The sequence below is a fragment of the Vipera ursinii genome, assembly GCF_947247035.1.
Source record: "Vipera ursinii genome assembly, chromosome: 2".
In the NCBI taxonomy this organism is placed as follows: domain Eukaryota; kingdom Metazoa; phylum Chordata; class Lepidosauria; order Squamata; family Viperidae; genus Vipera; species Vipera ursinii.
In genome coordinates, this window is record NC_139513.1 from 28,268,101 (window position 1) to 28,288,825 (window position 20,725).

The 20,725-nt window shown below is 41.2% G+C and overlaps 1 protein-coding gene across 1 annotated transcript; it reads right to left on the reverse strand.

Moving 5' to 3' along the window:
* Positions 1 to 2,471: 2,471 nt before the first annotated feature.
* Positions 2,472 to 20,162, reverse strand: LOC310634798 (monoacylglycerol lipase ABHD6-like; the record flags this gene model as incomplete). Its single annotated transcript, XM_083353334.1, has 8 exons — positions 2,472 to 2,648; positions 3,955 to 4,055; positions 5,843 to 5,897; positions 11,914 to 12,071; positions 13,259 to 13,391; positions 14,764 to 14,877; positions 15,571 to 15,727; positions 20,050 to 20,162. 8 exons carry the CDS (start codon positions 20,160 to 20,162, stop codon positions 2,472 to 2,474), a joined length of 1,008 nt encoding a protein of 335 aa, XP_083209460.1.
* Positions 20,163 to 20,725: the final 563 nt, after the last annotated feature.

Here is a 20,725-nt window from a genome sequence, read left to right on the forward strand (position 1 = left end):
CTCCAGTTATTATTTTTTTTGTGTGTGTGTGAATACTGTGTGTGTGTGTGTGTGTGTAAGGCAAATGTTTCTGTTTGTTCTAAGCACATGTTTCCTTTGAGGAGGCCTTTTATCTGGGTTCTTAAGCAGGCTGTAGGGCTGTGGTGGACTTTGATCTTCCAGGAAAAAGAGAATATAGTCCCTGAACTGGCAGGAGCGTGACACATCTTTTCTGAACCTAGCTAAAGCTTAAAACCACGTGGATTGCTGTGGATGCTTTCCAGCCTGGTCCAAAAGGCAATTTTAATTTTGCATAAAGATGCTACCTCAAGGCTCTTAAGAGCTTTAAAATGTGTCTTGCCTGTGAGAAGGACACACATTGATTCTGATAAGCTGTTCTGTTGCATTAGGTAGGAGGCATATTTTTTGTCTTTTTTTGCGGGGGGGGGGGGGAAATGTATTTTAAATCATTTTTACATCTGCCACATGATTGTTTTCAAAGTGTGAGCAGTTTTGCAGAGAGATCTGTTCTTGCACTGTAGTGTTGCCCAAGATGGGAAGAAAGTATCTTCCACCTAAGACACTGGTCTCATTCTGATCTGAAGTTTGATTTTACTTTCAACTAATAAAAGCTGACATGCCATATCCATCCTTCCCGACTGCAGTTTTGCATGTGTGAGTGTGCTTTCTTTAATCCAACAAATGCAGTCCTTTTACCGTTTTTTTCTCAAAAGAGCAGTTATTCAGGTTTTGCTGATCAGTTAAAAGCAAATGGACTAGGAATAATTCCAACCCTGCCTTTTTCTTAAGAACAGTGTTATTCTGAGATGGAAAAAAAATGCTGATTTAAGTGCTTTCATCATGGACACTTTTATCAACTAAGAAGCTTGCCATCTACAGGACCTTTCTGCTTTAACCTTCCTAGAGATGGCCACTTTTCCTGGAACAACCTATCCCTAAATAGACATACTGCATTTTCAAAGAGACCACACGCAAGCAAGACTCTTCAAGAAGGCGTTAGGAGCTGCTTGAAGATCTTGCTGCCTGCATCATGTTACATCAGTACCTCCTTCTTGTTACATTATTTCATGTTACTCAAGTGACATGCAAAGTGAAATAATAAGCATGACCAAGTCAAGCAGCAATGGTTCTGCCAGTACCTGGTCAGCTTGGGCTCTTCACTTTTGCATTGCCGTGATATCACGGGAAGCAGGAAATAAAATTTCAGTGAACTGGGAGAAAAAGAGAAAAAGGTGAGATTTGTTAATCTAACTCAATCCAAAGTAGCTAGTTCGGTGTGTAAATTAAGCCACAAGGTTAGAAACTGGGACACTGTGAGTTCTAGTCTCACTTTAGGAATTGGGGCCAGCTGGGTAACCTTCGGCTGTTGAGTCCTTTTCAGCCCTAGGAAGAAGGCAATGGCAAACTATTCAAAATTTTGCGAAGAAAAATTTGGAGGGCTAATCCAGAGAGTCAACAGGAGTAAAGACTGAAGGTACCAAACAACATCCCATCACCTCCAAGAGAAGTGAAGTAGATGCAATTAACAGTGGACGCACCACTGAGGATCACTGATTTTCAAGCCTTAGTCTCCAATCACATGACATTCTTTCTCGCCATATTAGGGAAGTGGGTCTTTAACGCACATATTCGTACAAAATGTTGCCACAAAGTCCTCGGCTATGTTGCAGGCTCAGCATGCCCTCCAGAGAGGAATTTTTAAAACTTATTAATCCTATATAAAATTGGAAAGATACAATTGAAATAATTAAATCCAGCACCCTGCTGGGATAGATTGATAATGCAGAGATGTAGCCCTTTGCTCCCTACTAATCTAAAATTTCCTTTTGTCAGAGCAGGCTAAGAGCTTTGGTTGTTGCTGACTCATAAACTGCCAAGCAGCCTTGTTCTATCTCTTTGTCATCCTTGGAAACCTTTTGATATCGGGGTTCCCAAAGTAAGTTGTTTTCAGAGGAAATAGGTTGGAGTGCCTGTCAGCTGACTTATTTTCCTGTTTGGAGCTCTGCCTCTAATATTGGAGAAAATTGAGGAATTTGTGGTTCTGGGTCACTGTGCCAGGAACCATACAACTTCACAATGCAGAAAACTATTCGGAAGTAGTTTTTGCTCAGGCCTCAATTCCAACAATAGAGGAAAGAATTTGAGTGAAGAGGTAAATAAACATAACTACACGGAATAACACCAATGCTACACAGAGAAGTTCCATTAGAAAGTTGGATCAATTCTTTATGGAATGGTGGTGCAAAGCTTTATTCTCTCTTGGCTTGCCTGGCTCAGGAATTCTGGGAGTTGAAGTCCACGAGTCATAAAAGAGCCAAGGTTGTCTACCCTTGCTCTAGGTCCTCACCTCCTCTGCTGCCTACTAAGTATCTTGAGTTGTAGCTCCCATTGTACCAGCCAGAGAAGTCAACATGGGGCTGGTGGTGGGGCAGACCTTGCCTGTCTCCAGCCATCTGGCACTTCCTGAGACCTCAGGCCACCTTCTTCTGCTTGGCTGAGTCACAGACTGAGTTGTAGAATTCCAGGAGGAGCCTTGCAGAGGTCCTGGGCCTCTCCAGAGTTATGAAGTGTCCACATTTCTCCAGCCAATGCGCTTGGGAATTAGGAATGGCAGCCGCCAAAATTTCTGCACCCGAAGAATCGAAGACCTACACAAAAGGAAACAAGGAATTTCTTCCCATCACAACCGAAATATTTATGTTGAGAAAAAAAAAAACCCTTGTCTTGGGTGTGCCACCTTACATTTACTCTTGGAACAACATTCAGTATACAAGCCTTTAATAGTAACTGATGTTTTACATAGCATCTCTGCCATTCTCAGATACTCAGGTTGTAATGGCTTAAATTGTATAGCCAGGTTACATGTGAGTTCCGTTAAGATATAAAGGAGGGTCCTTGGTGCTTTCTGAGCTTGGTTGTTTTCTTGCAGACATTTCATTATCTAAACATCAGTGCTAGCACTATCACTTTTTATTTACTGTTAATAGTTCGGCCTCTTGACCACTAAGATTCATCAGGATATTCTCATTATTTCTATGATTTCATTTCTTTTGTTTGGATTTGTATTGATTTTATTGGATTTGCTTTTATGATAATGAAATTGATTAATTGATTCATTCATTCAGTTTCTATGCCGCCCAACTAAACCAAGTGACTTTGGGCGGCTTATTTATTTATTTTTATTTTATTTTAATTCCATTTATATCCCGCCCTTCTCCGAAGACTCAGGGCGGCTTACAAGCTTAGCAGTAGCCTTCATCCTATGTATATGCCTGCTTATTAGGGCTTTCACACACACACCCAAGCGGCATTATTACAAAGTCAGCTTATTGCCCCCAACAATCTGGGTCCTCATTTTACCTACCTGGGAAGGATGGAAGGCTGAGTCAACCTTGAGCCTGGTGGGACTCGAACCTGCACTAATTGCAGGCAGCTGGTGTTACTTGAGGAGGCATTAGCCCACTGCTCCACCAAGGCTCATAAGAAGTTTATGAAAACTTTTATTAAAAAGTGTAAGTGAGGATATAGCAAAGTGGAAGGAGAAATGTCTGTGTCACATTTTTCCCAAATCTGCATTTAAAATAAAGTAGCATTGCCTTTCAACCTGTCTGCAGGTGCTGCTTAACACTTCAGAATAAACCTTTGCTCTGCCCTCTTTCAGAGGGCCTTGCTCAACGTGCTAGGCAAAGTCCCCAGGCTGGTAAACGTGGTTCAACCTTCCTCCTCAAAGAAATGTAGGCAAAAAATTCAAGCTGTTCCTTGAACTGCGGGATGTCGCCTTCAGAATAAGAACTGAGACTTATTTTCAAGTGAAGCATTTCCATCAGGAACAATGAAACTCAGCAAATGAAAAACCACAGCAGTGCAATTTCCATTGCAGGGATGGTTCTCCTGTCTGATTATAAAATTACACACAGTGTGCCAAAAAAACCCAGATACACACAAATCCCTTACCTTGTCCTCCTTTCCCCAAATGATCTGGGTGGGAGCTTTGATTTTCCTCATGTTCTCGTGGAGGCTGTACTTTGATTCAGTGCTTGTGAGGTCCAGAAAACCTTTCTCAATAAAAGGAAGCAGAATTGGTTTGGGTTTTTCCCCTCCATTTTTAATGAGCAGTGACACCTGTCATGAGCTTCCCTTTTTTCTGATCTTCAGGTTTCTTATTCTTACGAATAATGGGGTTTTATTTATTTATTTAGTGTATGGTGATGTTACATTAGCCAGGAGACTAGAATGCTAATGCAGAGTAGTACAGATAGTCCTCAATGTATGGCTACAATTGAACCTATAATTTCTGTTACTAAGTGAGACATTTGTTAAGTGAGTTTTGCCCCATTTTACAACTTTTCTTGCCATAGTTGCTTCTCCATTGACCTTGCTTGCCAGAAGTTCTCAAAAGATGATCACATGACCCGAGGACACTGCAACCGTCGTAAATATGATTAATTGCCAAGCATCTTGAGTCTTGATCACATGATCATGGGGATGCTACATGTTTGTAAGCATGAAAAACGGTCACTATCATTTTTTTTCAGGGCCATTGTAACTTTGAATGGTCATTAAATGAACTGTTGTAAGTCAAGGACTACCTGTAGTTTGGCTGCCTGTTCACTATCATAGCTCTGTTTGATACATGCTCATTCACTTCCAAAGATGCACCACAGGAGGGCGAGCTAGCTCTCTGCACCGGAAAGAAAGATGAACGGCAGCATCTGAGGTCCTTTCCCTCCACCCAAGCTGCCTCACAACCAGCATCACAACTGGGATAATTCAGTGCTGGCAGGATTCTAATTGTCCACATAAAGCACCGGCTCAGCTCCCCAGCAAAATAGTACCTACTTACCTACTCGCACAGAACATGGTTCTGAACTGCTAGGTGGGCAGAAGCTGAGATGAGTGACAGAAGCTCACCCCACTACACAGTGCTAGGACTCAAACCGCTAGATCAATCTCCAGCATCATTAATGTGGAGATCTGATTAAGGAACCCTTTAACCCTTTTCTCCCTTATTTGTCTGATGCCAGTCCTGCAGCTTCACTAATTTGTATCACTCTACGTAGCTGGACAGCAACCTCTGGACTCTTCACCCAATGGGGGTTGCGTTGACTGGGAATTGTGGGGGTTATCTTCCTAACACCTTTGGAGGGCTTGTAAAAAAGGAAAGGCTGTCTCCTTGTGATTATGATCCTGAAATGTGTGGCCAAGAGCATTGGCTCAGAATATTAGTGTCTCTTCCATTGTAAGCTGCCCTCTTTCCTGTGAAGTGGTAAAAATTTCAGAAGCCTTGCTTAGCCGGTTTTCCCTGCCTCATTACTGTAAAGAAATGTATAGTAAAATAGGCCAACATTTTGCTGATATATCGGTCCTTTTCAGGATTATTTTCTCATTTTGGAAAACAGAAATGTCCATATCTGAAACACAGTGAAAATCCACTGATTGAAGGGCTGATTTTGGCTGTAGCTCCCTGGACGGATTCCCTTGATATTAAATGTATGCTTGCCCCTCTAAAACGGGTCCCCACCCTGGGGTTGTGGCCTACTACTGGGTTGCAAGCTGTTCAGAATCGGACCATGGAAGCAGCGGGTGAGTGCACCACATGTGTGCACATCCCCACATGTGCAAGCAGAGGGTAAGTACATGCACATGAGCTCCACTTGTGCAAGTAGCGGGTGCACATTCCCACCGCTCCCCCAAATAGAGCCGCTCACGTATGCTTGCCAGCCATTCATGTGGAACCATCCCCTATCCCACCGCCAGTCTGCAAAGCCAGAAAGTTTGGGGAACTCTGCTCTAGAATATGGATGAGTAGCCCATCGCAGTCCATGCCGTGTCTTGTACCTACACAATGCAAAAAACATCTTATGTGGTCTCCGATCCTCAAGGTATCCCTTTAGGAGCTAAAGTTGAAAGGAGAAAAGTATAAATTAAAAGTATAAATATAAGTTGTAGATGTGAAAAACCTAAGTCACTTTTTTAATGCCCTCACAACTTTGAATGATCAATAAACGAATGGTTGTAACTCAAGGGCTACGTGTATTGCTGGGGCTGTTATGTCCTATGTTTTCCTATTATTTGCAGGTACTTTCCCCACTGCAAAGTCTCCATGAGATGAGTATGGTACAGTATCTTCCGTGGAGAGTGAATTGAAATGTGAAGTGTTAAGGATCTAGAGCAGGGTGCCAAACTGTCGGCCTGTGGGCTGGATGCATCATAAGAAAACCGCGCCCACCTCATTGCCGGCAATGGCAAAAAAGTCACGGTATGTCATGGCACATCACATGACATTCCGAGTTTGACACCCGTGATTTAGAGTAATGTTTGTCAAACATGGCAAACTGAAGGTGAGTGGACTTCACCTCCCAGAATTCTCAGCAATCGCTATGCTGATTGAAGTTCTGGGAGTTGGAGTCCACGTACCTGGAAATTGTCAAGGTTGACAAATCCTGATCTAGGGCCTACTTCCAACTATACTGATGCCAAAGTGGTGAAAGGTGTGTGCAACATCACAATGCAAGGATGCTTTCATCCTAGGCTTGTGACATCACATGCAAGTACATATGGAGTAGAATTTGCATCACAACACCACGATTCATGTTCTCACTTGCCCTCCCTCTGTAGATGCTTATGGCCAGGGTCATTGGTCATTCACATTCATTTCCTTAGTCCGCTCAGAACAAAACAAGCCAAGAATATTTAACTGTATCTGTGAATGTAGCTCCCTTCATTTGAATTCTTGTCTTTTGAAAGAAAATTTGAAAGCAAATTCTCCATCAGACTGAATGAGAACTGGTAGAAAAAATACTTTGTGATTCCTTTTTTAAGACAAAAATAGATGATAGATAGATAGATAGATAGATAGATAGATAGATAGATAGATAGATAGATAGATAGATAGATGATAGATGATAGATAGATGATAGATAGATAGATAGATAGATAGATAGATAGATAGATAGATAGATAGATAGATAGATAGATAGATAGATAGATGATAGATATATTATTTTTATTACAGCCACAGACCAGAGTTCAAAATAAAACATGTTAAAATGTGAGTAAAGAAACAAAATAGGATAAGAAGGTTACAATTGGTATCTGTGGATACGGTAGTCAGAGTGTGTCTAATTTTATAGGCAGAATTTGGCTACATTCAAATTTGAGAACATTAAACATACATAAAAATGATCAGAATTTACCAGATGAGGAATTATAAAGTGGGTCCCAGGATCCACACAGAGGATGCAGCATAACAAGACATGAGCTGCAGTTTCAATTCAGGGACTGCAAGAATTTTACCTAATGGGGATTTTTTTTTGTATCCCAAACTGCTGCAGGAAGTGTGCTAAAATTAGTGCTCTTTGAATTTGGAGATAGTTATGTGATGTAGATATTTTTCTGGTTTGAAAAAGAATGCTTGCTATTTTGGATATATTTATTTATGTATTTCATGGAAACTCCCAACAATAATCTGTATATATTAGTCAAAGACAGTTTGGGCGATGGAGTTAAGCCTGTTCATGATAACTAGACAAAAAATGGGCAAAAACTGGGATCCAAATTGTATCAGTTGATGATGAAGATGAAAGAGGGGGAAAGGGCCTAGAAAAAAATATGGTTAAGTTTTATGATGCATCCACTGTCATTTTGAATCAATCAGGGCCCTGGAATTTTTTTTTTAATTTTAAAAAAATAAAAATTTAATTTTGTGCCACCTCACTGAATGATGTCAATGAAAAGCTTGGCCCTGAGAAAAATTGGAAACAGCAAATATGAAATGGAAAGAGCCTCCACGCTATCTGCCCCCTCTACCACAAAGATCCTGCAGGAGAAGGGCAGTGTGGGATCTGGCAGGGTGAGAGCTGTGAACCATAAACACAAAAGCTTTCGCTGTGTCCCTGCACAACAGATACAGTGCCCTTGCTGACCTTAATAGGGACATTAAGGAGACAGGTAAAGGTATCTGTGATAATAACTCAAATAAGCAGGGGATTTTGTCCAAGGTGAAGAACTTGTTTTTGACAGGGAGAAGTGCAAATCAGGTATTACACATTAGTCATGCAAGAACAGAAAGGCATCCAAAAAGAGAAGCCACCTTCTGGTTGGTGATTCAATTATAAGGGATGTTAGTTTAGAAAAGGCCACAGAGGTTTCGAAAAAGGTCAGGTGTCTTCCAGGTGCTACTGCCAGTAGGGACAAGAAGTGTATTTCTAAAATAATCAAGAAAGCCAGCAAGGATTGTGATGTGGAGGATATTGTACATCTTGGCACTAATGATCTGTCCTAAAAAGATGTACTCTCTGTGCAGAATGATTTCCAGAGCTTGGGGCAGGAACTTGGCAGAACAGACTGTAGGCTTACTTTTTCAGAGGTTTTACCAGTGTATAAGGAGCAAAATGGAAAAGGACAGCGTATAGCACAATTCAATATGTGGCTAAAGGAGTGGTGTAAAAGGGAAGGCTTTGGATATATAAGTCACGATGTCTGTAGCTGGTCCAATGAAAAAACATACAAAAGAAATGGTTTGCATCCATCAAAGAAAGGGACTGAGTTGCTCGGCTATAATTTCACAGACTTTCTGGAGGAATATTTAAACTAAACAGCGGGGACAGTGAGTTAATTGATATAGAAATCCCTGTCCCCGCCAATCTAAAAATTATAGGGCTATCAATGCATGTAACATAGATGTGTGTGTGGACAAGAATATCAACCTTGCTGTCAAGCAAAATCAAGCTTCTATTAGCGAGCGCCACACAAAGTGCACTAACCAAATAGGTGGTAAGACAATAGGGGAACTCAGGCACCACGCAGGTTATGTAGAAAGTAAACACAGGGTCAGACATAAAGGACTCAAATGTCTATACACCAATGCACAGAGTATGAACAGAAAACAGGGTAAACTAGAAATTCAGATTAATGAAGGCAGATATGATATTGTTGCCATTACGGAAACATGGTGGGATGAAACCCAGAAATGGAACACACAGCTAGAGGGATTTAAATTATTCAAAAGAAACAGACTAAACAAAAGAGGAGGTGGAGTTGCTCTCTATATAAGAAATAACTACATCTCTACAGAAATAGAGCACAATGATGAAAACTGTAAACTTGAATGCATTTGGGTCAATATAAAAGGGAGAAAAAATGACATTGCCATAGGTGTATGCTATAGGCCACACAACCAAACAGAGGAAATAGATGAACTTTTTGCTTGTCAGCTAACTAAGGTATGTAGGAAGCACATCACAATAGTAATGGGGGACTTTAACTACCCTGATATCAACTGGGAGACAAACTCTGCACCAAGTGGAAGATCAAACCTATTCCTGACAAACCTAGCAGACAACTTTGTCACCCAAAAAGTAGAGAAGGGAACTAGGGGATTAGCCATTTTGGATCTAATTCTCACTAACAGAGATGAAATGATAGAAGGTGTTGAAGCCGCAGGAACCTGAAGGGGAGTGATCATGCAATATTGGAATTTAACATTATGGAAGCACAAGCAATAGAACACAGTCAAACTAGAGTCTTGGACTTTAAGAGAGCCAATTTCAATGAACTTAGAGAGGGCTTGGGAAGGATTCCATGGATGAGAATCCTCAAGGGGAAAACAACTCAAGACGCTTGGGAAATTTTGAAAAGTGAGATAATAAAAGCCCAGTCTAGCACAATACCATCAAAGAGGAAAAATAACAGCTCTCAAAAGAAACCAGCATGGCTGCATAAAGCTCTCTCTGATAAATTGAAAGATAAAAAGGACAAGTATAGAAAGTGGAAAGAGGGGCACATAACAAAGTCAAAATATCAGCAAATAGCCAGAGCCTGCAAAGACGAAGTGAGGAAAGCTAAGGCTCAGAATGAACTAAGGCTTGTGACCAAAGTCAAAAATAACAAAAAAAGCTTATTTCAACATGTAAAAAACAAAAAAAGTGAAGGAAATGATTGGTCCATTAGTGGGTGAAAGTGGCAAGAAGGTGACAAGCAACAGGGAAAAAGCAGAACTATTTAACTTGTTTTTTGCATCTGTCTTTACACAAAGGGAAAAAACAGACTAACCTATCAAAAATAGTGCCGTAAAAAAACAGAATAGAAACACAAGTTAATATAGGCAAGAAAATAGTAAGTGAGCACCTGTCCAGCCTAGACAAGTTCAAATCACCAGGACCAGATGGATTACACCCCAAGGTTCTCAAGGAACTGGTAGATGTGATCTCAGAACCACTGAACTATATTTTTCAAAGATCCTGGAGAACTGGGGAACTACCAGAAGATTGAAAGAGAGCTGATGTAGTTCCCATCTTCAAAAAAGGGAAAAAATGAATCCAGGAAACTACAGACCTATCAGCCTGACCTCAATACCTGGGAAGATTCTGGAAAAGATAAACACCGAATCAGCAAGCACCTAGAAGCAAACAAAATCATTACTAAAAGCCAACATGGGTTTGTCAAAAACAGATCATGCCAGACAAATCTTATTGCATTTTTTGACCAAGTGACAAAATTAGTGGATCAGAGGAATGCTGTGGATATAATTTACTTGGACTTCAGTAAGGCATTTGATAAAGTAGATCACAACCTACTACTTAATAAGATAGAAAAATGTGGATTAGACAGCATCACCACCAGATGGATTCATAGCTGGCTGACCAGCCGTATTCAGCATGTGGTTTTCAATAGAACTGCATCTACATGGAGGGAAGTGTGTAGGTGGGTGCCCCCAGGGCTCCAACATCTCAGGGGCTGCCACAAAGAAGAGGGAGTCAGGCTATTCTCCAGAGCACCTGAAAGCAGGACAAGAAGCAATGGATAGAAACTAATTAAGCAGAGAAGCAACCTAGAACTAAGGAGAAACTTCCTGACAGTTAGAACAATTAACCAGTGGAACAACCTGCCTCCAGAAGCTGTGAATGCTCCGACACTGGAAGTTTTTAAGAAGAGACTGGACAGCCATTTGTCTGAATTGGTATAGGGTTTCCTGCCTGAGCAGGGGGTTGGACTAGATGACCTCTAAGATACCTTCCAACTTTACTATTATGATTATGATTATGATTCTCTACATTTATCTGGTGAATGGCTGCCAACTTGAGTAGACAGTATTGATCCAGATGAGCATCTAGCAGCAAAAGAGAAATGGGGCAATTGCCTCTATTTTGCTGAAGGACGATTTCCTTAAGGCTTCTCAGCACTGTACTGTTTTTATTCCTGTGATATTAATTCTAATATCTGATATCAGTACCAGATATGATTCTGATATCAATGTGCTTTTGCCCAGTTAATGTCTGCCCTCAGCCTCCAGAGCTCTCTGGAGGATTTTAAACCATCACTCTTCTCAACTCACATTGATTTGTGCTTCTTAGATTGTAAGCCGCCCTGAGTCTTCGGACAAGGGCGGGATATAAATGGGTTTTTAAAAAAAATCTACTTCACAAGATTATTGCTGCGGTATAAATGGGAGGCAAGGCTTTTATATGGGCACTTTGAGGTTCTGGAGGAAAGGCAGGATATAAATCTAACTACGAAACAACCTATAAACAATAATGCATAAGGCCAGAATGTATTTTATTTTTGTGTTTGGCTATCCATTCCATTCTCTTTCTTGTATCTCTTAAGTTATCAGCCTACAGGCCGGCTATGACCCAGTATCTCTGGGATACCTTTCCTTGAAAAAGAGTAGAATAAATAGGAAGGAAGTAAGTAAGTAAGGAAGGAAGGAAGGAAGGAAGGAAGGAAGGAAGGAAGGAAGGAGCCATGCATCTCTTTTCTTATTTGGTAAATACTTATGCTGATCTCCCTTCCATCTTAAATTTCAGTCTTGTGCACTTTCCGACCATCTTGTAAAAGAACTTGAGGAGAAATGGGAGATGTTATTACAAGGGACTGAGGCAGCAGCAATCTAGGAAAATGTCAGATGTTCACCTGCTTCTTTAAAAAGTTGGGCTGGTATAGGCAAAGTTTCATGAAGTTTTCTGTTTGCTCCTTAGTAACTGGAACAAGAGCACTCTTGGAAAGATCGTTCAATAAAACTAGCTTTTTTAACCACAGAAACAGTTCACTTTGTTTTGGAATCTTCAGGCCTAAAATTAGGGTGAGAATATGGAATATATATATATATATATAAAATTACGACCATCTAGAACAAAGCTAGCAAGAATCTTAAAAAATATAAACAATACTAAAAGTGTGTTAAAATTAAGTAATTTGTTTTATCAATATCCTCAGCTGGTAAATAGCAATAGCACTTAGACTTATATACCGCTTCACAATGCTTTACAGTAGTGGTCCCCAACCCCTGGGCCACAGCTCATTACCAGTCCATGAGCTGTTCAAAACTGGGCTGCCTGAAACGGCGGGCAAGTGTGTGCATGTGCGCACATCCCCCTTGCGCGAGTAATGGAGAGTATGTGCATGTGCGCTCCATTTGTGAGTTGAAGTCCACACATCACATTGCCATGGAAGAGAAGTCCTGATCTAATGGGTCAATTGGAGAAAGGACTGAGGCCACAACAGCAAGAACACTCTAGTGCAAGCATGTCAAACTGCCGGCCCGCACTGCCGTATGCATCACTCTGAAATGTCCACCCCATTGCTGGCAATGGGGAAAAAGTCATGATATGTTGTGCGACATCACGTGATGTCACGAGTTTGACATGCCTGCTCTAGTGTGTGATGGTTGGGTGGATGCAGAAGAACCAGCAAGTCATGATATGTTTTGCAAGACAACTTAGTTAAGGATCCCCATGAAAAGTGTGATTGTGTTGTGTATGTTGACATAGATAATATATATATTGCCTCTTTAAGGCAATGTCAGGTGGCAAGTGAAGCCTCTTGATGCCATGACCCCAACACAGTGAGTTCAGTACTTTTTATGTATTGTTATGTTCAGGTTCTGGTATAAATAGGTCTGCTGATAGATCAGTTATTTTTAATGGGTTTTGTTGGATCTGGAGGTGCATTCCCCATCGCCCTATGCTGGCTGAAATTTCTGTCATAGGCTTGATAGAAACTTTTTGAAAAGGGATTAGAACAAAACCCTAATGGGAGGTTCTAACATTACAGTAACTGGTTACAGTTTTGAATTCAAATCTAGCTACTGTGTTACACATGGAGGTACCCAGAAGTGGCTGTGCAGAAATGTATGAAGTTTCTGATGAGAGACGTCATCTCCAAACAGCCCATCAACTTCTCATTTTATAATCTAGAGTTTGGGCCAAGCATTCTGGCCTTTTTCTTCAAACTTCACTCACTTGATATAGATACTTACCAGCTGGGCAGAGGAGGGCTAAAGAGGAGATGTGGGCTGGATAGAGAGCGGCATAAACCCCAGCAACCATGCCTCCCATGGACATGCCAACCAGGTGGAAAGGCTTGTGGTTCAGGCCAGCACACTGGACAAACTGAAACAAACATTGGGAACAAAGAGATTGTGGCTGTTCTTTCATGAGATGCTCACCCATCCTAATCCCTTCTTTCTGGAACTAACTGCATAATATAATGAACAATAAATTAATTACATGGGCTGGGTTCATACTGCCAGGTAGGGTGAAACATTGCTCAGGATTCAGTGATTCAAGCAGATCGCTGTTTATATGGCTGATACAGCAGCATCTAACATGACAAGTTAAGAATGTCATCCAGCCGTAAGAGCAAGATTGATTAAAGAGGGAACTTTATGGTAATAAAACACATTTCGTAAATAAATTTGGTTATGCAGTATAGGCCTATAGAACAATGCTGATGCTTCCAAAATATGGGAAATGTATCTCACAGGGATAATGATGAAACAAAAGTAATAATGACAAAGTTGAGAACATCTTTTACAGCTCTTTATTAAGATGCTCACAAGATAAGATTAATACTAAATACCTGAAAGCTTTCCCTCTACAGGAGAGTGCACAAGACTCTTGGACATGACAGTTGATGTCCCATTTGCAATTCCAGTCCAAAACATGACAATATTGCACAAATCAACAAGTGTTGGGGAAAACTTTAATCACTATGGGCCTGGGCATATTTTTCTAGGATTGTCATACCATAATAATCACACAACATCAGATTGAAGCTATCCTAAGTAAACCCCAAGTAATTACGATTCATTGACATTAGTAAGGGGATAAGGAGCATGCAATTGCAATGTCTTCCATGTTGGACTTATCTGTGGAGATTTGGATTCACTTCTTTAACTCTCTGAAGTTCATTAAGTACCCATGGGCAAATCATAGCTAGAACTAGTTTTCCTTGAACCGTTTTGAGGTTAAAGCTGGACAACCTATATCTGAGAAAGAATTGAATAGGAATGAAAATAATAAAGTACCATGCAATCCACAGCTACTTCACACATCTGTGAGACTTTTGAAGGGATTGATTATAAAGCACTGGGTTTCCTTTATGTGCACTTTTAGCAAAAAGATTCTTGCTAGATGGCAACATCTAGCCAACTTTGGTTCATCTTGGAAAACTTAAGCAGGGTTCAACCTGACTAACATTAGGAATATCTGATCCAGAGTGAAAAAGTAAAAACAAAAAGATGGAGTCAGTGGCAAAGCTCTTTTGTCTCCAAGAAATTAAATGGACAAGCCCATGACTCAAAGGAGATTCTACATTTTTAATGCAAAGGATAGATATTTTATATATATTTTTTGCTGCACAGTCACTTCTGGAGTTTATATCTAATTTCTCACACATACCCTCACTCACTTTCCCCATTTGCTGCCACTCACCAGCCTCCAAAGAACAATGTATCACATCACTGCTCAAGAAAAGTCCTACCTGGTGTATCCTTTTAGCTTGAGCAACTGCTGTGTAACTTTCTCCAAGCAAGCGAGTGGTTCCGCCATGACCTGGCAGATCAAGGCAGATCAAGTGGAGGCCCTTAGGAAAGACCTATAGGGAAACAGTTGTGCATGTGAAGCCAAGGAATCAAAACAAAAATAGCTGGCTTTGTTCACTGCCAAAGGCAGGACTAGAGAAGAAATGTGATTCTTAGTCCCAGACCTGATCCAGTTTTCTCCCCCAAAATCCACACCCACCCTACCCCATCTTTTCCTTACCCCCCCCCCACTGCTCTCATCAACCTAAGCATTTGGAAAGCAGTGAGCATGCTCAGACTTAATTGATTTATTTGGGGAGATGGTTATCCTCCTTTAGGTTTCACTCCCTTGCTAGCTGCTAGCTGCTCCACCAACGACATGTTATTGATAGCCCAAAGCTCATAAGGTCAACAATTTGCACAGGATCTGAGTTTCCCAGCCTGCTTTATCATAGTGGCAGATGGCTGGTTCTCAGCTAACCCCAAGAAGATAAAGAAGCAGAAAAATTGGCTAGAGCCTTAGATATAGACATGAGCCATTCTAGCCAGGAACTCTGGAGATGGTTCTCCTACTTGGAGGATTACCAGAGTCAGGCAGGCTGTACCTCAGAGACACCCACAGCATTATCTTTGATCTTCCACCTATCCCACTCTGCTCAATGGCAAGAAGGCTTAGGGGCAGATGGGACACAGGAAGTTTTGTCTATGACTTCTAGTACCCAAGGCCAGACTAGCACCATCCAAGCTAGAATAAAGGGAATACCTACTTCAATGATGTTTAACCACATGTCTTTGTTGAGTGAGAATCCATGAAGCATCAGCACAGATGGTCGGGATCCAGGCTTCCCTCGCATGAAGTATCTGAACCGGTAGCCCTCACTATTGAGATACTTCACCTTCACACCCACGCTCTGACGCTTAGTCCTGAAAGAATGGAGAAAAAGTATAGGAGGCTGGTGGGGATTTGTGGAGGCGGCGTATTGTGGAATGACTTCCATTCCAAGCTTGGTTTGTGGTAGGTGGAAGAGGCTATGAAAGCTGTCGTATATTACAGGCCACCCAACCAATCAGAAAAAATAGATGAACTCTTTGCCAATCAGTTAACAAACATATGTAGGAAGCATACCTTAGTAGCAATGAAAGACTTCAACTATCCAGATATCAACTGGGAAACAAACTCTACAGTGAGAGGGAGATCAAACAGATTCCTAACAAACCTTGCCGACAACTTTATCACCCAAAAGGTGGAGGAAGGAACAAGACATAAAGCTGTACTGGATTTAATCCTTACAAATAGAGAAGAATTGAAATTGCCAGAATCTTGGGTGAAAGTGACCATGTCATACTGGAATTTAATATAATGCAAACACTAGCAATAGAAAACAATCCAACCAGTGTCATAAACTTCAAAAGAGCTGACTTTAACAAACTCAGAGAGAACCTAGGAAATATCCCATGGATGAAAATCCTAAAAGGGAAAACAACCCAAGAAGCGTGGAAAACCCTGAAAAATGTGATCATAAAAGCCCAGACCAGCACAATACCACTGAGAAACAAAAACAAGAATTTCAAGAAGAAACCAGCATGGCTGCACAAAGATCTCTCTGACAAAGTAAAAGACAAAAAGGACAAATACAAACAATGGAAAGAGGGGCACATAAGGCTGATTGTCAGCAGACAGCTAGAACATACAAAGACAAAGTCAGGAAAGCAAAGGCTCAGAACAAACAAAGACTTGCAACAGAAATCAAGGATAATAAAAAAAGTTTCTTCCAACATATTAACAACACGAAAAAAGTCAAGGAAACTGTAGGCCCACTAAAGAGAGACGATGGCAAGGAAATAACAGACAACATCGAGAAAGCAGAGCTACTTAACTTATTTTTTGCATCAGTCTTCTCACAAAAAAACTATAGCCCAACGTAACCCCCCCCCAAAAAAAAAACCCCTGCAAAAGACATACCAGAAACAAATATTAAAATAAGCAAGAAAATGGTAAGAGAACACCTATCTGACCTTGGCAAATATAAATCACTGGGACCCGACAGATTACCTCCCAGAGTTCTGAAAGAGCTGGCAGATGTTATCTCAGAACCATTACACCACATCTTTCACAAATCCTGGAGCACTGGGGAAGTACCTGAGGATTGGAAAAGGGCTGATGTGGTTCCTATCTTCAAGAAAGGAAAAAAAATGGACCTAGGTAACTACAGACCAATCACTTTAACATCAATACCTGGGAAGATCCTAGAAAAGATAATCAAAAAACAGATCTGTGAACAACTAGAAACAAACAAAGTCATAACCAGTAGCCAGCACGGGTTTGTTAAAACAGATTGTGCCAATCCAATCTTATTTCTCTCTTTGATAAAGTGACTAACCTAGAAGACCAACAAAATGCTGTGGACGTGGTATACTTAGATTTCAGTAAGGCATTTGATAAAGTATAGGAGAGAGTTGAAGCTTTGTGTCTTTCCCTCCTACTAAGGTGAAGTGCTCTCCACCCATCCTTGAATCTGCTAAAAGATTTTTTTCCCCTCTTTTCGTGACCGTTTTATCAATATGGAGTCAGAGCGGTTGAATGGAACTGAGCGTTTACTGGCTGGATGCTCTTCCCGAAACCTATGTGGCGTTTCCAGCAGGTATTTCCACTTTGCACCCTGATAGAGAAACATCTGTCACTGCCTAGGATTGAACTCTCAACCTCCTGAATGTGAGGACAGCATCTTCACCCCTAGGCCACCGCACAGCTCAAACAGCTAAAAGCAATACTAGCATGATATTGGCAATTTCTGTTGCCAGCCATTATTGTGTCTCTATTGCTTTGGTCCAAAGTTCCCTCACTTTCCTCCAAGGTAAGGGTGATGTAGCCTATCACATTTTACACACCTTGAAGCTGCCTTTGGACTGTGTTCAAATAAGGGAAAATATTGTTTGAATAACTGTTACAGCCAACAATAACCAAAGACCATCTCATCCATGGGGCTGGGGTTGAAGTGAAGACATTAGGACAACACAGTAAAATCAAAGTGAAAAAAACAACACAACAAGTTGGCAAAGATGTTTGTGCAAGTGAGGAGAAGGCTCTGAAAGTAGGTACCATTCCCACATGAAACAACAGGCAAAATTCTAAGATTATTTACTAAAAGCTTCATAGTCCCAAGATATAAAGAGTAAGGAAGCTGGTCTTGAAGGAAAGATGCAAGACCATTACCTAGGCATGGGGTTTAAACATTTCTTAAAGCCTGAGAAACATTCAGAAATGGCTTCTTATTTCACAGGGAGGTACAGTCCAGTCAGTCTTATATGATTCTATTATTACAGGCATTCTCAGTAAAAGACTTCCAGAGGAGTTGATTTCTTTTCTATCTAATGGGGCTGACTCTTTCTCTGTGCCTGGCAATGTTGGGACTGTGACTATTCAAGATCAGACTTCCCAGTGCTCACCTTTCCTTTAAAAATCTTTGGCTGCTCTGGAGGATCTTTCTCCACATGAGCCTAATAACAAGCATACTTGATCTTGTCTTCAGTCCATAGTTTTCCTTCCTTCCTTCCTTCCTTCCTTCCTTCCTTCCTTCCTTCCTTCCTTCCTTCCTTCCTTCCTTCCTTCCTTCCTTCCTCAAATTTGTATGCCACCTGACCCTCAAGTGACTTTGGGTATGAGGCATAAGTGTGACAGATCTAAGTCACTAGTTCTTATTCTGGCAGTGTTTGAGGGAACCCTGAAGATACGTAAATCTCTTAGGCTTTGGGCTCTTCCTCACAAAACTGCATTGATGTTCTTTGTAAAGTTGTGTGCTTCACATAGAGATGGACACAGAGCTGGGGGTGAAGATGAGTTTATTCTGAACAGAACGAACTGGGGAAACAGGGAAGCCTGGCGTCTATTTGTACCTGCCCAGGTGGATGGCATCCAATCAGTTCAAACCTGGGCTTCCTGCCAGTGCAGGTGACAATGGGTGTAGATCCTGGCTTCCCACCAGGCTGACCATGCCTGGGGCTGTCAACAGCTTAAGTCATTAGGCTTATCCTGAGTGAGCAGTCATCACCCGGAGCTGTCCAGCCCCTCTGCTGATCTGCACCATCAGCCTCCTGCTGTGCTGTCCTTTGTGTATGCTGGGAGGCATACACTGCATTCTTTTCTCCAGATCCTGAATTGGCGGAAAAATAATTCTGGCATAATTTACATGGCATTGCTCTAACCACTGAGCTTTAAACTCCATCACTAACATGGCTTGTGAGTGGTTTAGTTTGTACAACTTTACTGTGGAGCTTTTAAAGTTGTTAGTTGGTGAATTATCTGGCATTGCTTCCACCCTTCCATCCAGGATTTGCAAATGGCAGGAAAAACCACCCCCAGTCGCTCTCCTTAGAAGCAGGGCAGGCTAGGGTGAGTGTGAACAGGTACTTGGGATGGAGATTTCGCCTCCTTTCAAATTGCTCAAGTGACAGATGGCAGGTGTAGAGATGCTTTAGACCAGACTATTTCTGAAGACAGAGTCTGCTTCTGGAAGAGTGGTAGACCCATGTCCAAAAAATAGCCCAGCTAACAAGTGAAAGAGGGGTAGGGAGGAAGCTTTCATGTCATTTTAAAACTGCTCAGTACCACTTCATCTCACCCTGTCATTTATATCAGAGGTCCCCAACCTTTTGGGCACCAGGGACCGGTTCCATGGAGAGAGGTTTTTCTGCAGACCGGAGGGGGCATGGTTTTCTATGCTGCCTGCATCTTGTGGATGGGGCTTTGCTTGTTTGTGTGGACCAGTTGCTGGCATTTCGCTGCCTGGTAGTGGTCCATGGGCCAAGGGTTGGGAACCCCTGATTTATATCACCAACATGCAGTGGTGGGATTCAGCCAGCTCACACCAGTTCGGCAGAACCGGTAGCTATTTGTTTGTTGCCCAGGCCCAGAATGGACTTCTGGAAGTGGCATCCACACAGAGAACCGGTTGTTCACACATTTGAATCCCACCACTGCCAACATGTCATCTGAGCTATTTTTGGACAAGACTTCAGAAAACAAATACTGTAGCTCATGATACAATACCTGAACTATGGTCTAACTGACCAAATATGTCATGTATTTTCAGGGCTTTTTTTGTCATAGAACGCTCAGAACGGAGTTCCGGCACCTTTTTTGGATGGAACTTTGTAGGATAGGTAAGGCAGGTTGTATGACGTGTGAGTTACGGCACCTTTTTCTTTTACAAAAAAAGCACTGTGTATTTTATAAGAAATATACTTACCAGATCATGATCCTGAATATTAGTGAAGGCAGCTGATTGTACTTTGAGATAAAGAAGTTAATTAAGATGTCTAAAGCACCATATATGATAATTTTGACCTTGTTGCAATCCATGCCTGTAAATTAAAGTGGCTCTTTGTCTCCTTTGTTTCCTAAAAAAATACACGATATAAATATGCATGGCTTCATGATTTTAGATCCTGTTTAGCAATGACTCAGATAATAAAAGCAAGGATTTAATTATACTGTCTAATTAATTATACCATACTTAGGGTGCTGGCCAATAACATGGATAACCTCATTATAAGGTTTGCACACTCATGAAGGATTAAGCTATTGATCGTTAGTAACTTATACATGACCATTCATATAAGAAGCAATTTTATGGATTTGAAGTATTACGGCCCCTTTAAATAACAGAAGTGACTTCCCTGTAGAGTGAACAAATAATTTGCAACCACAAAATATACAATTTGGATAGTTTTCAAAAGAAATCAGATATATTTAGAGGTGGGGGGGTGTAAGACTTTAAAGGATTTCTGGCTGTAGAAGTTATGGATTATCTAAAATCCTAAAGCATATAGGTCTTGATAAGCATTTTTGGAAACAAGACCAATGTCTGGTCACCTCAGAAACAGAAAGCTGAACTAGACAAGTCTTTAGACAGATCCCACAAG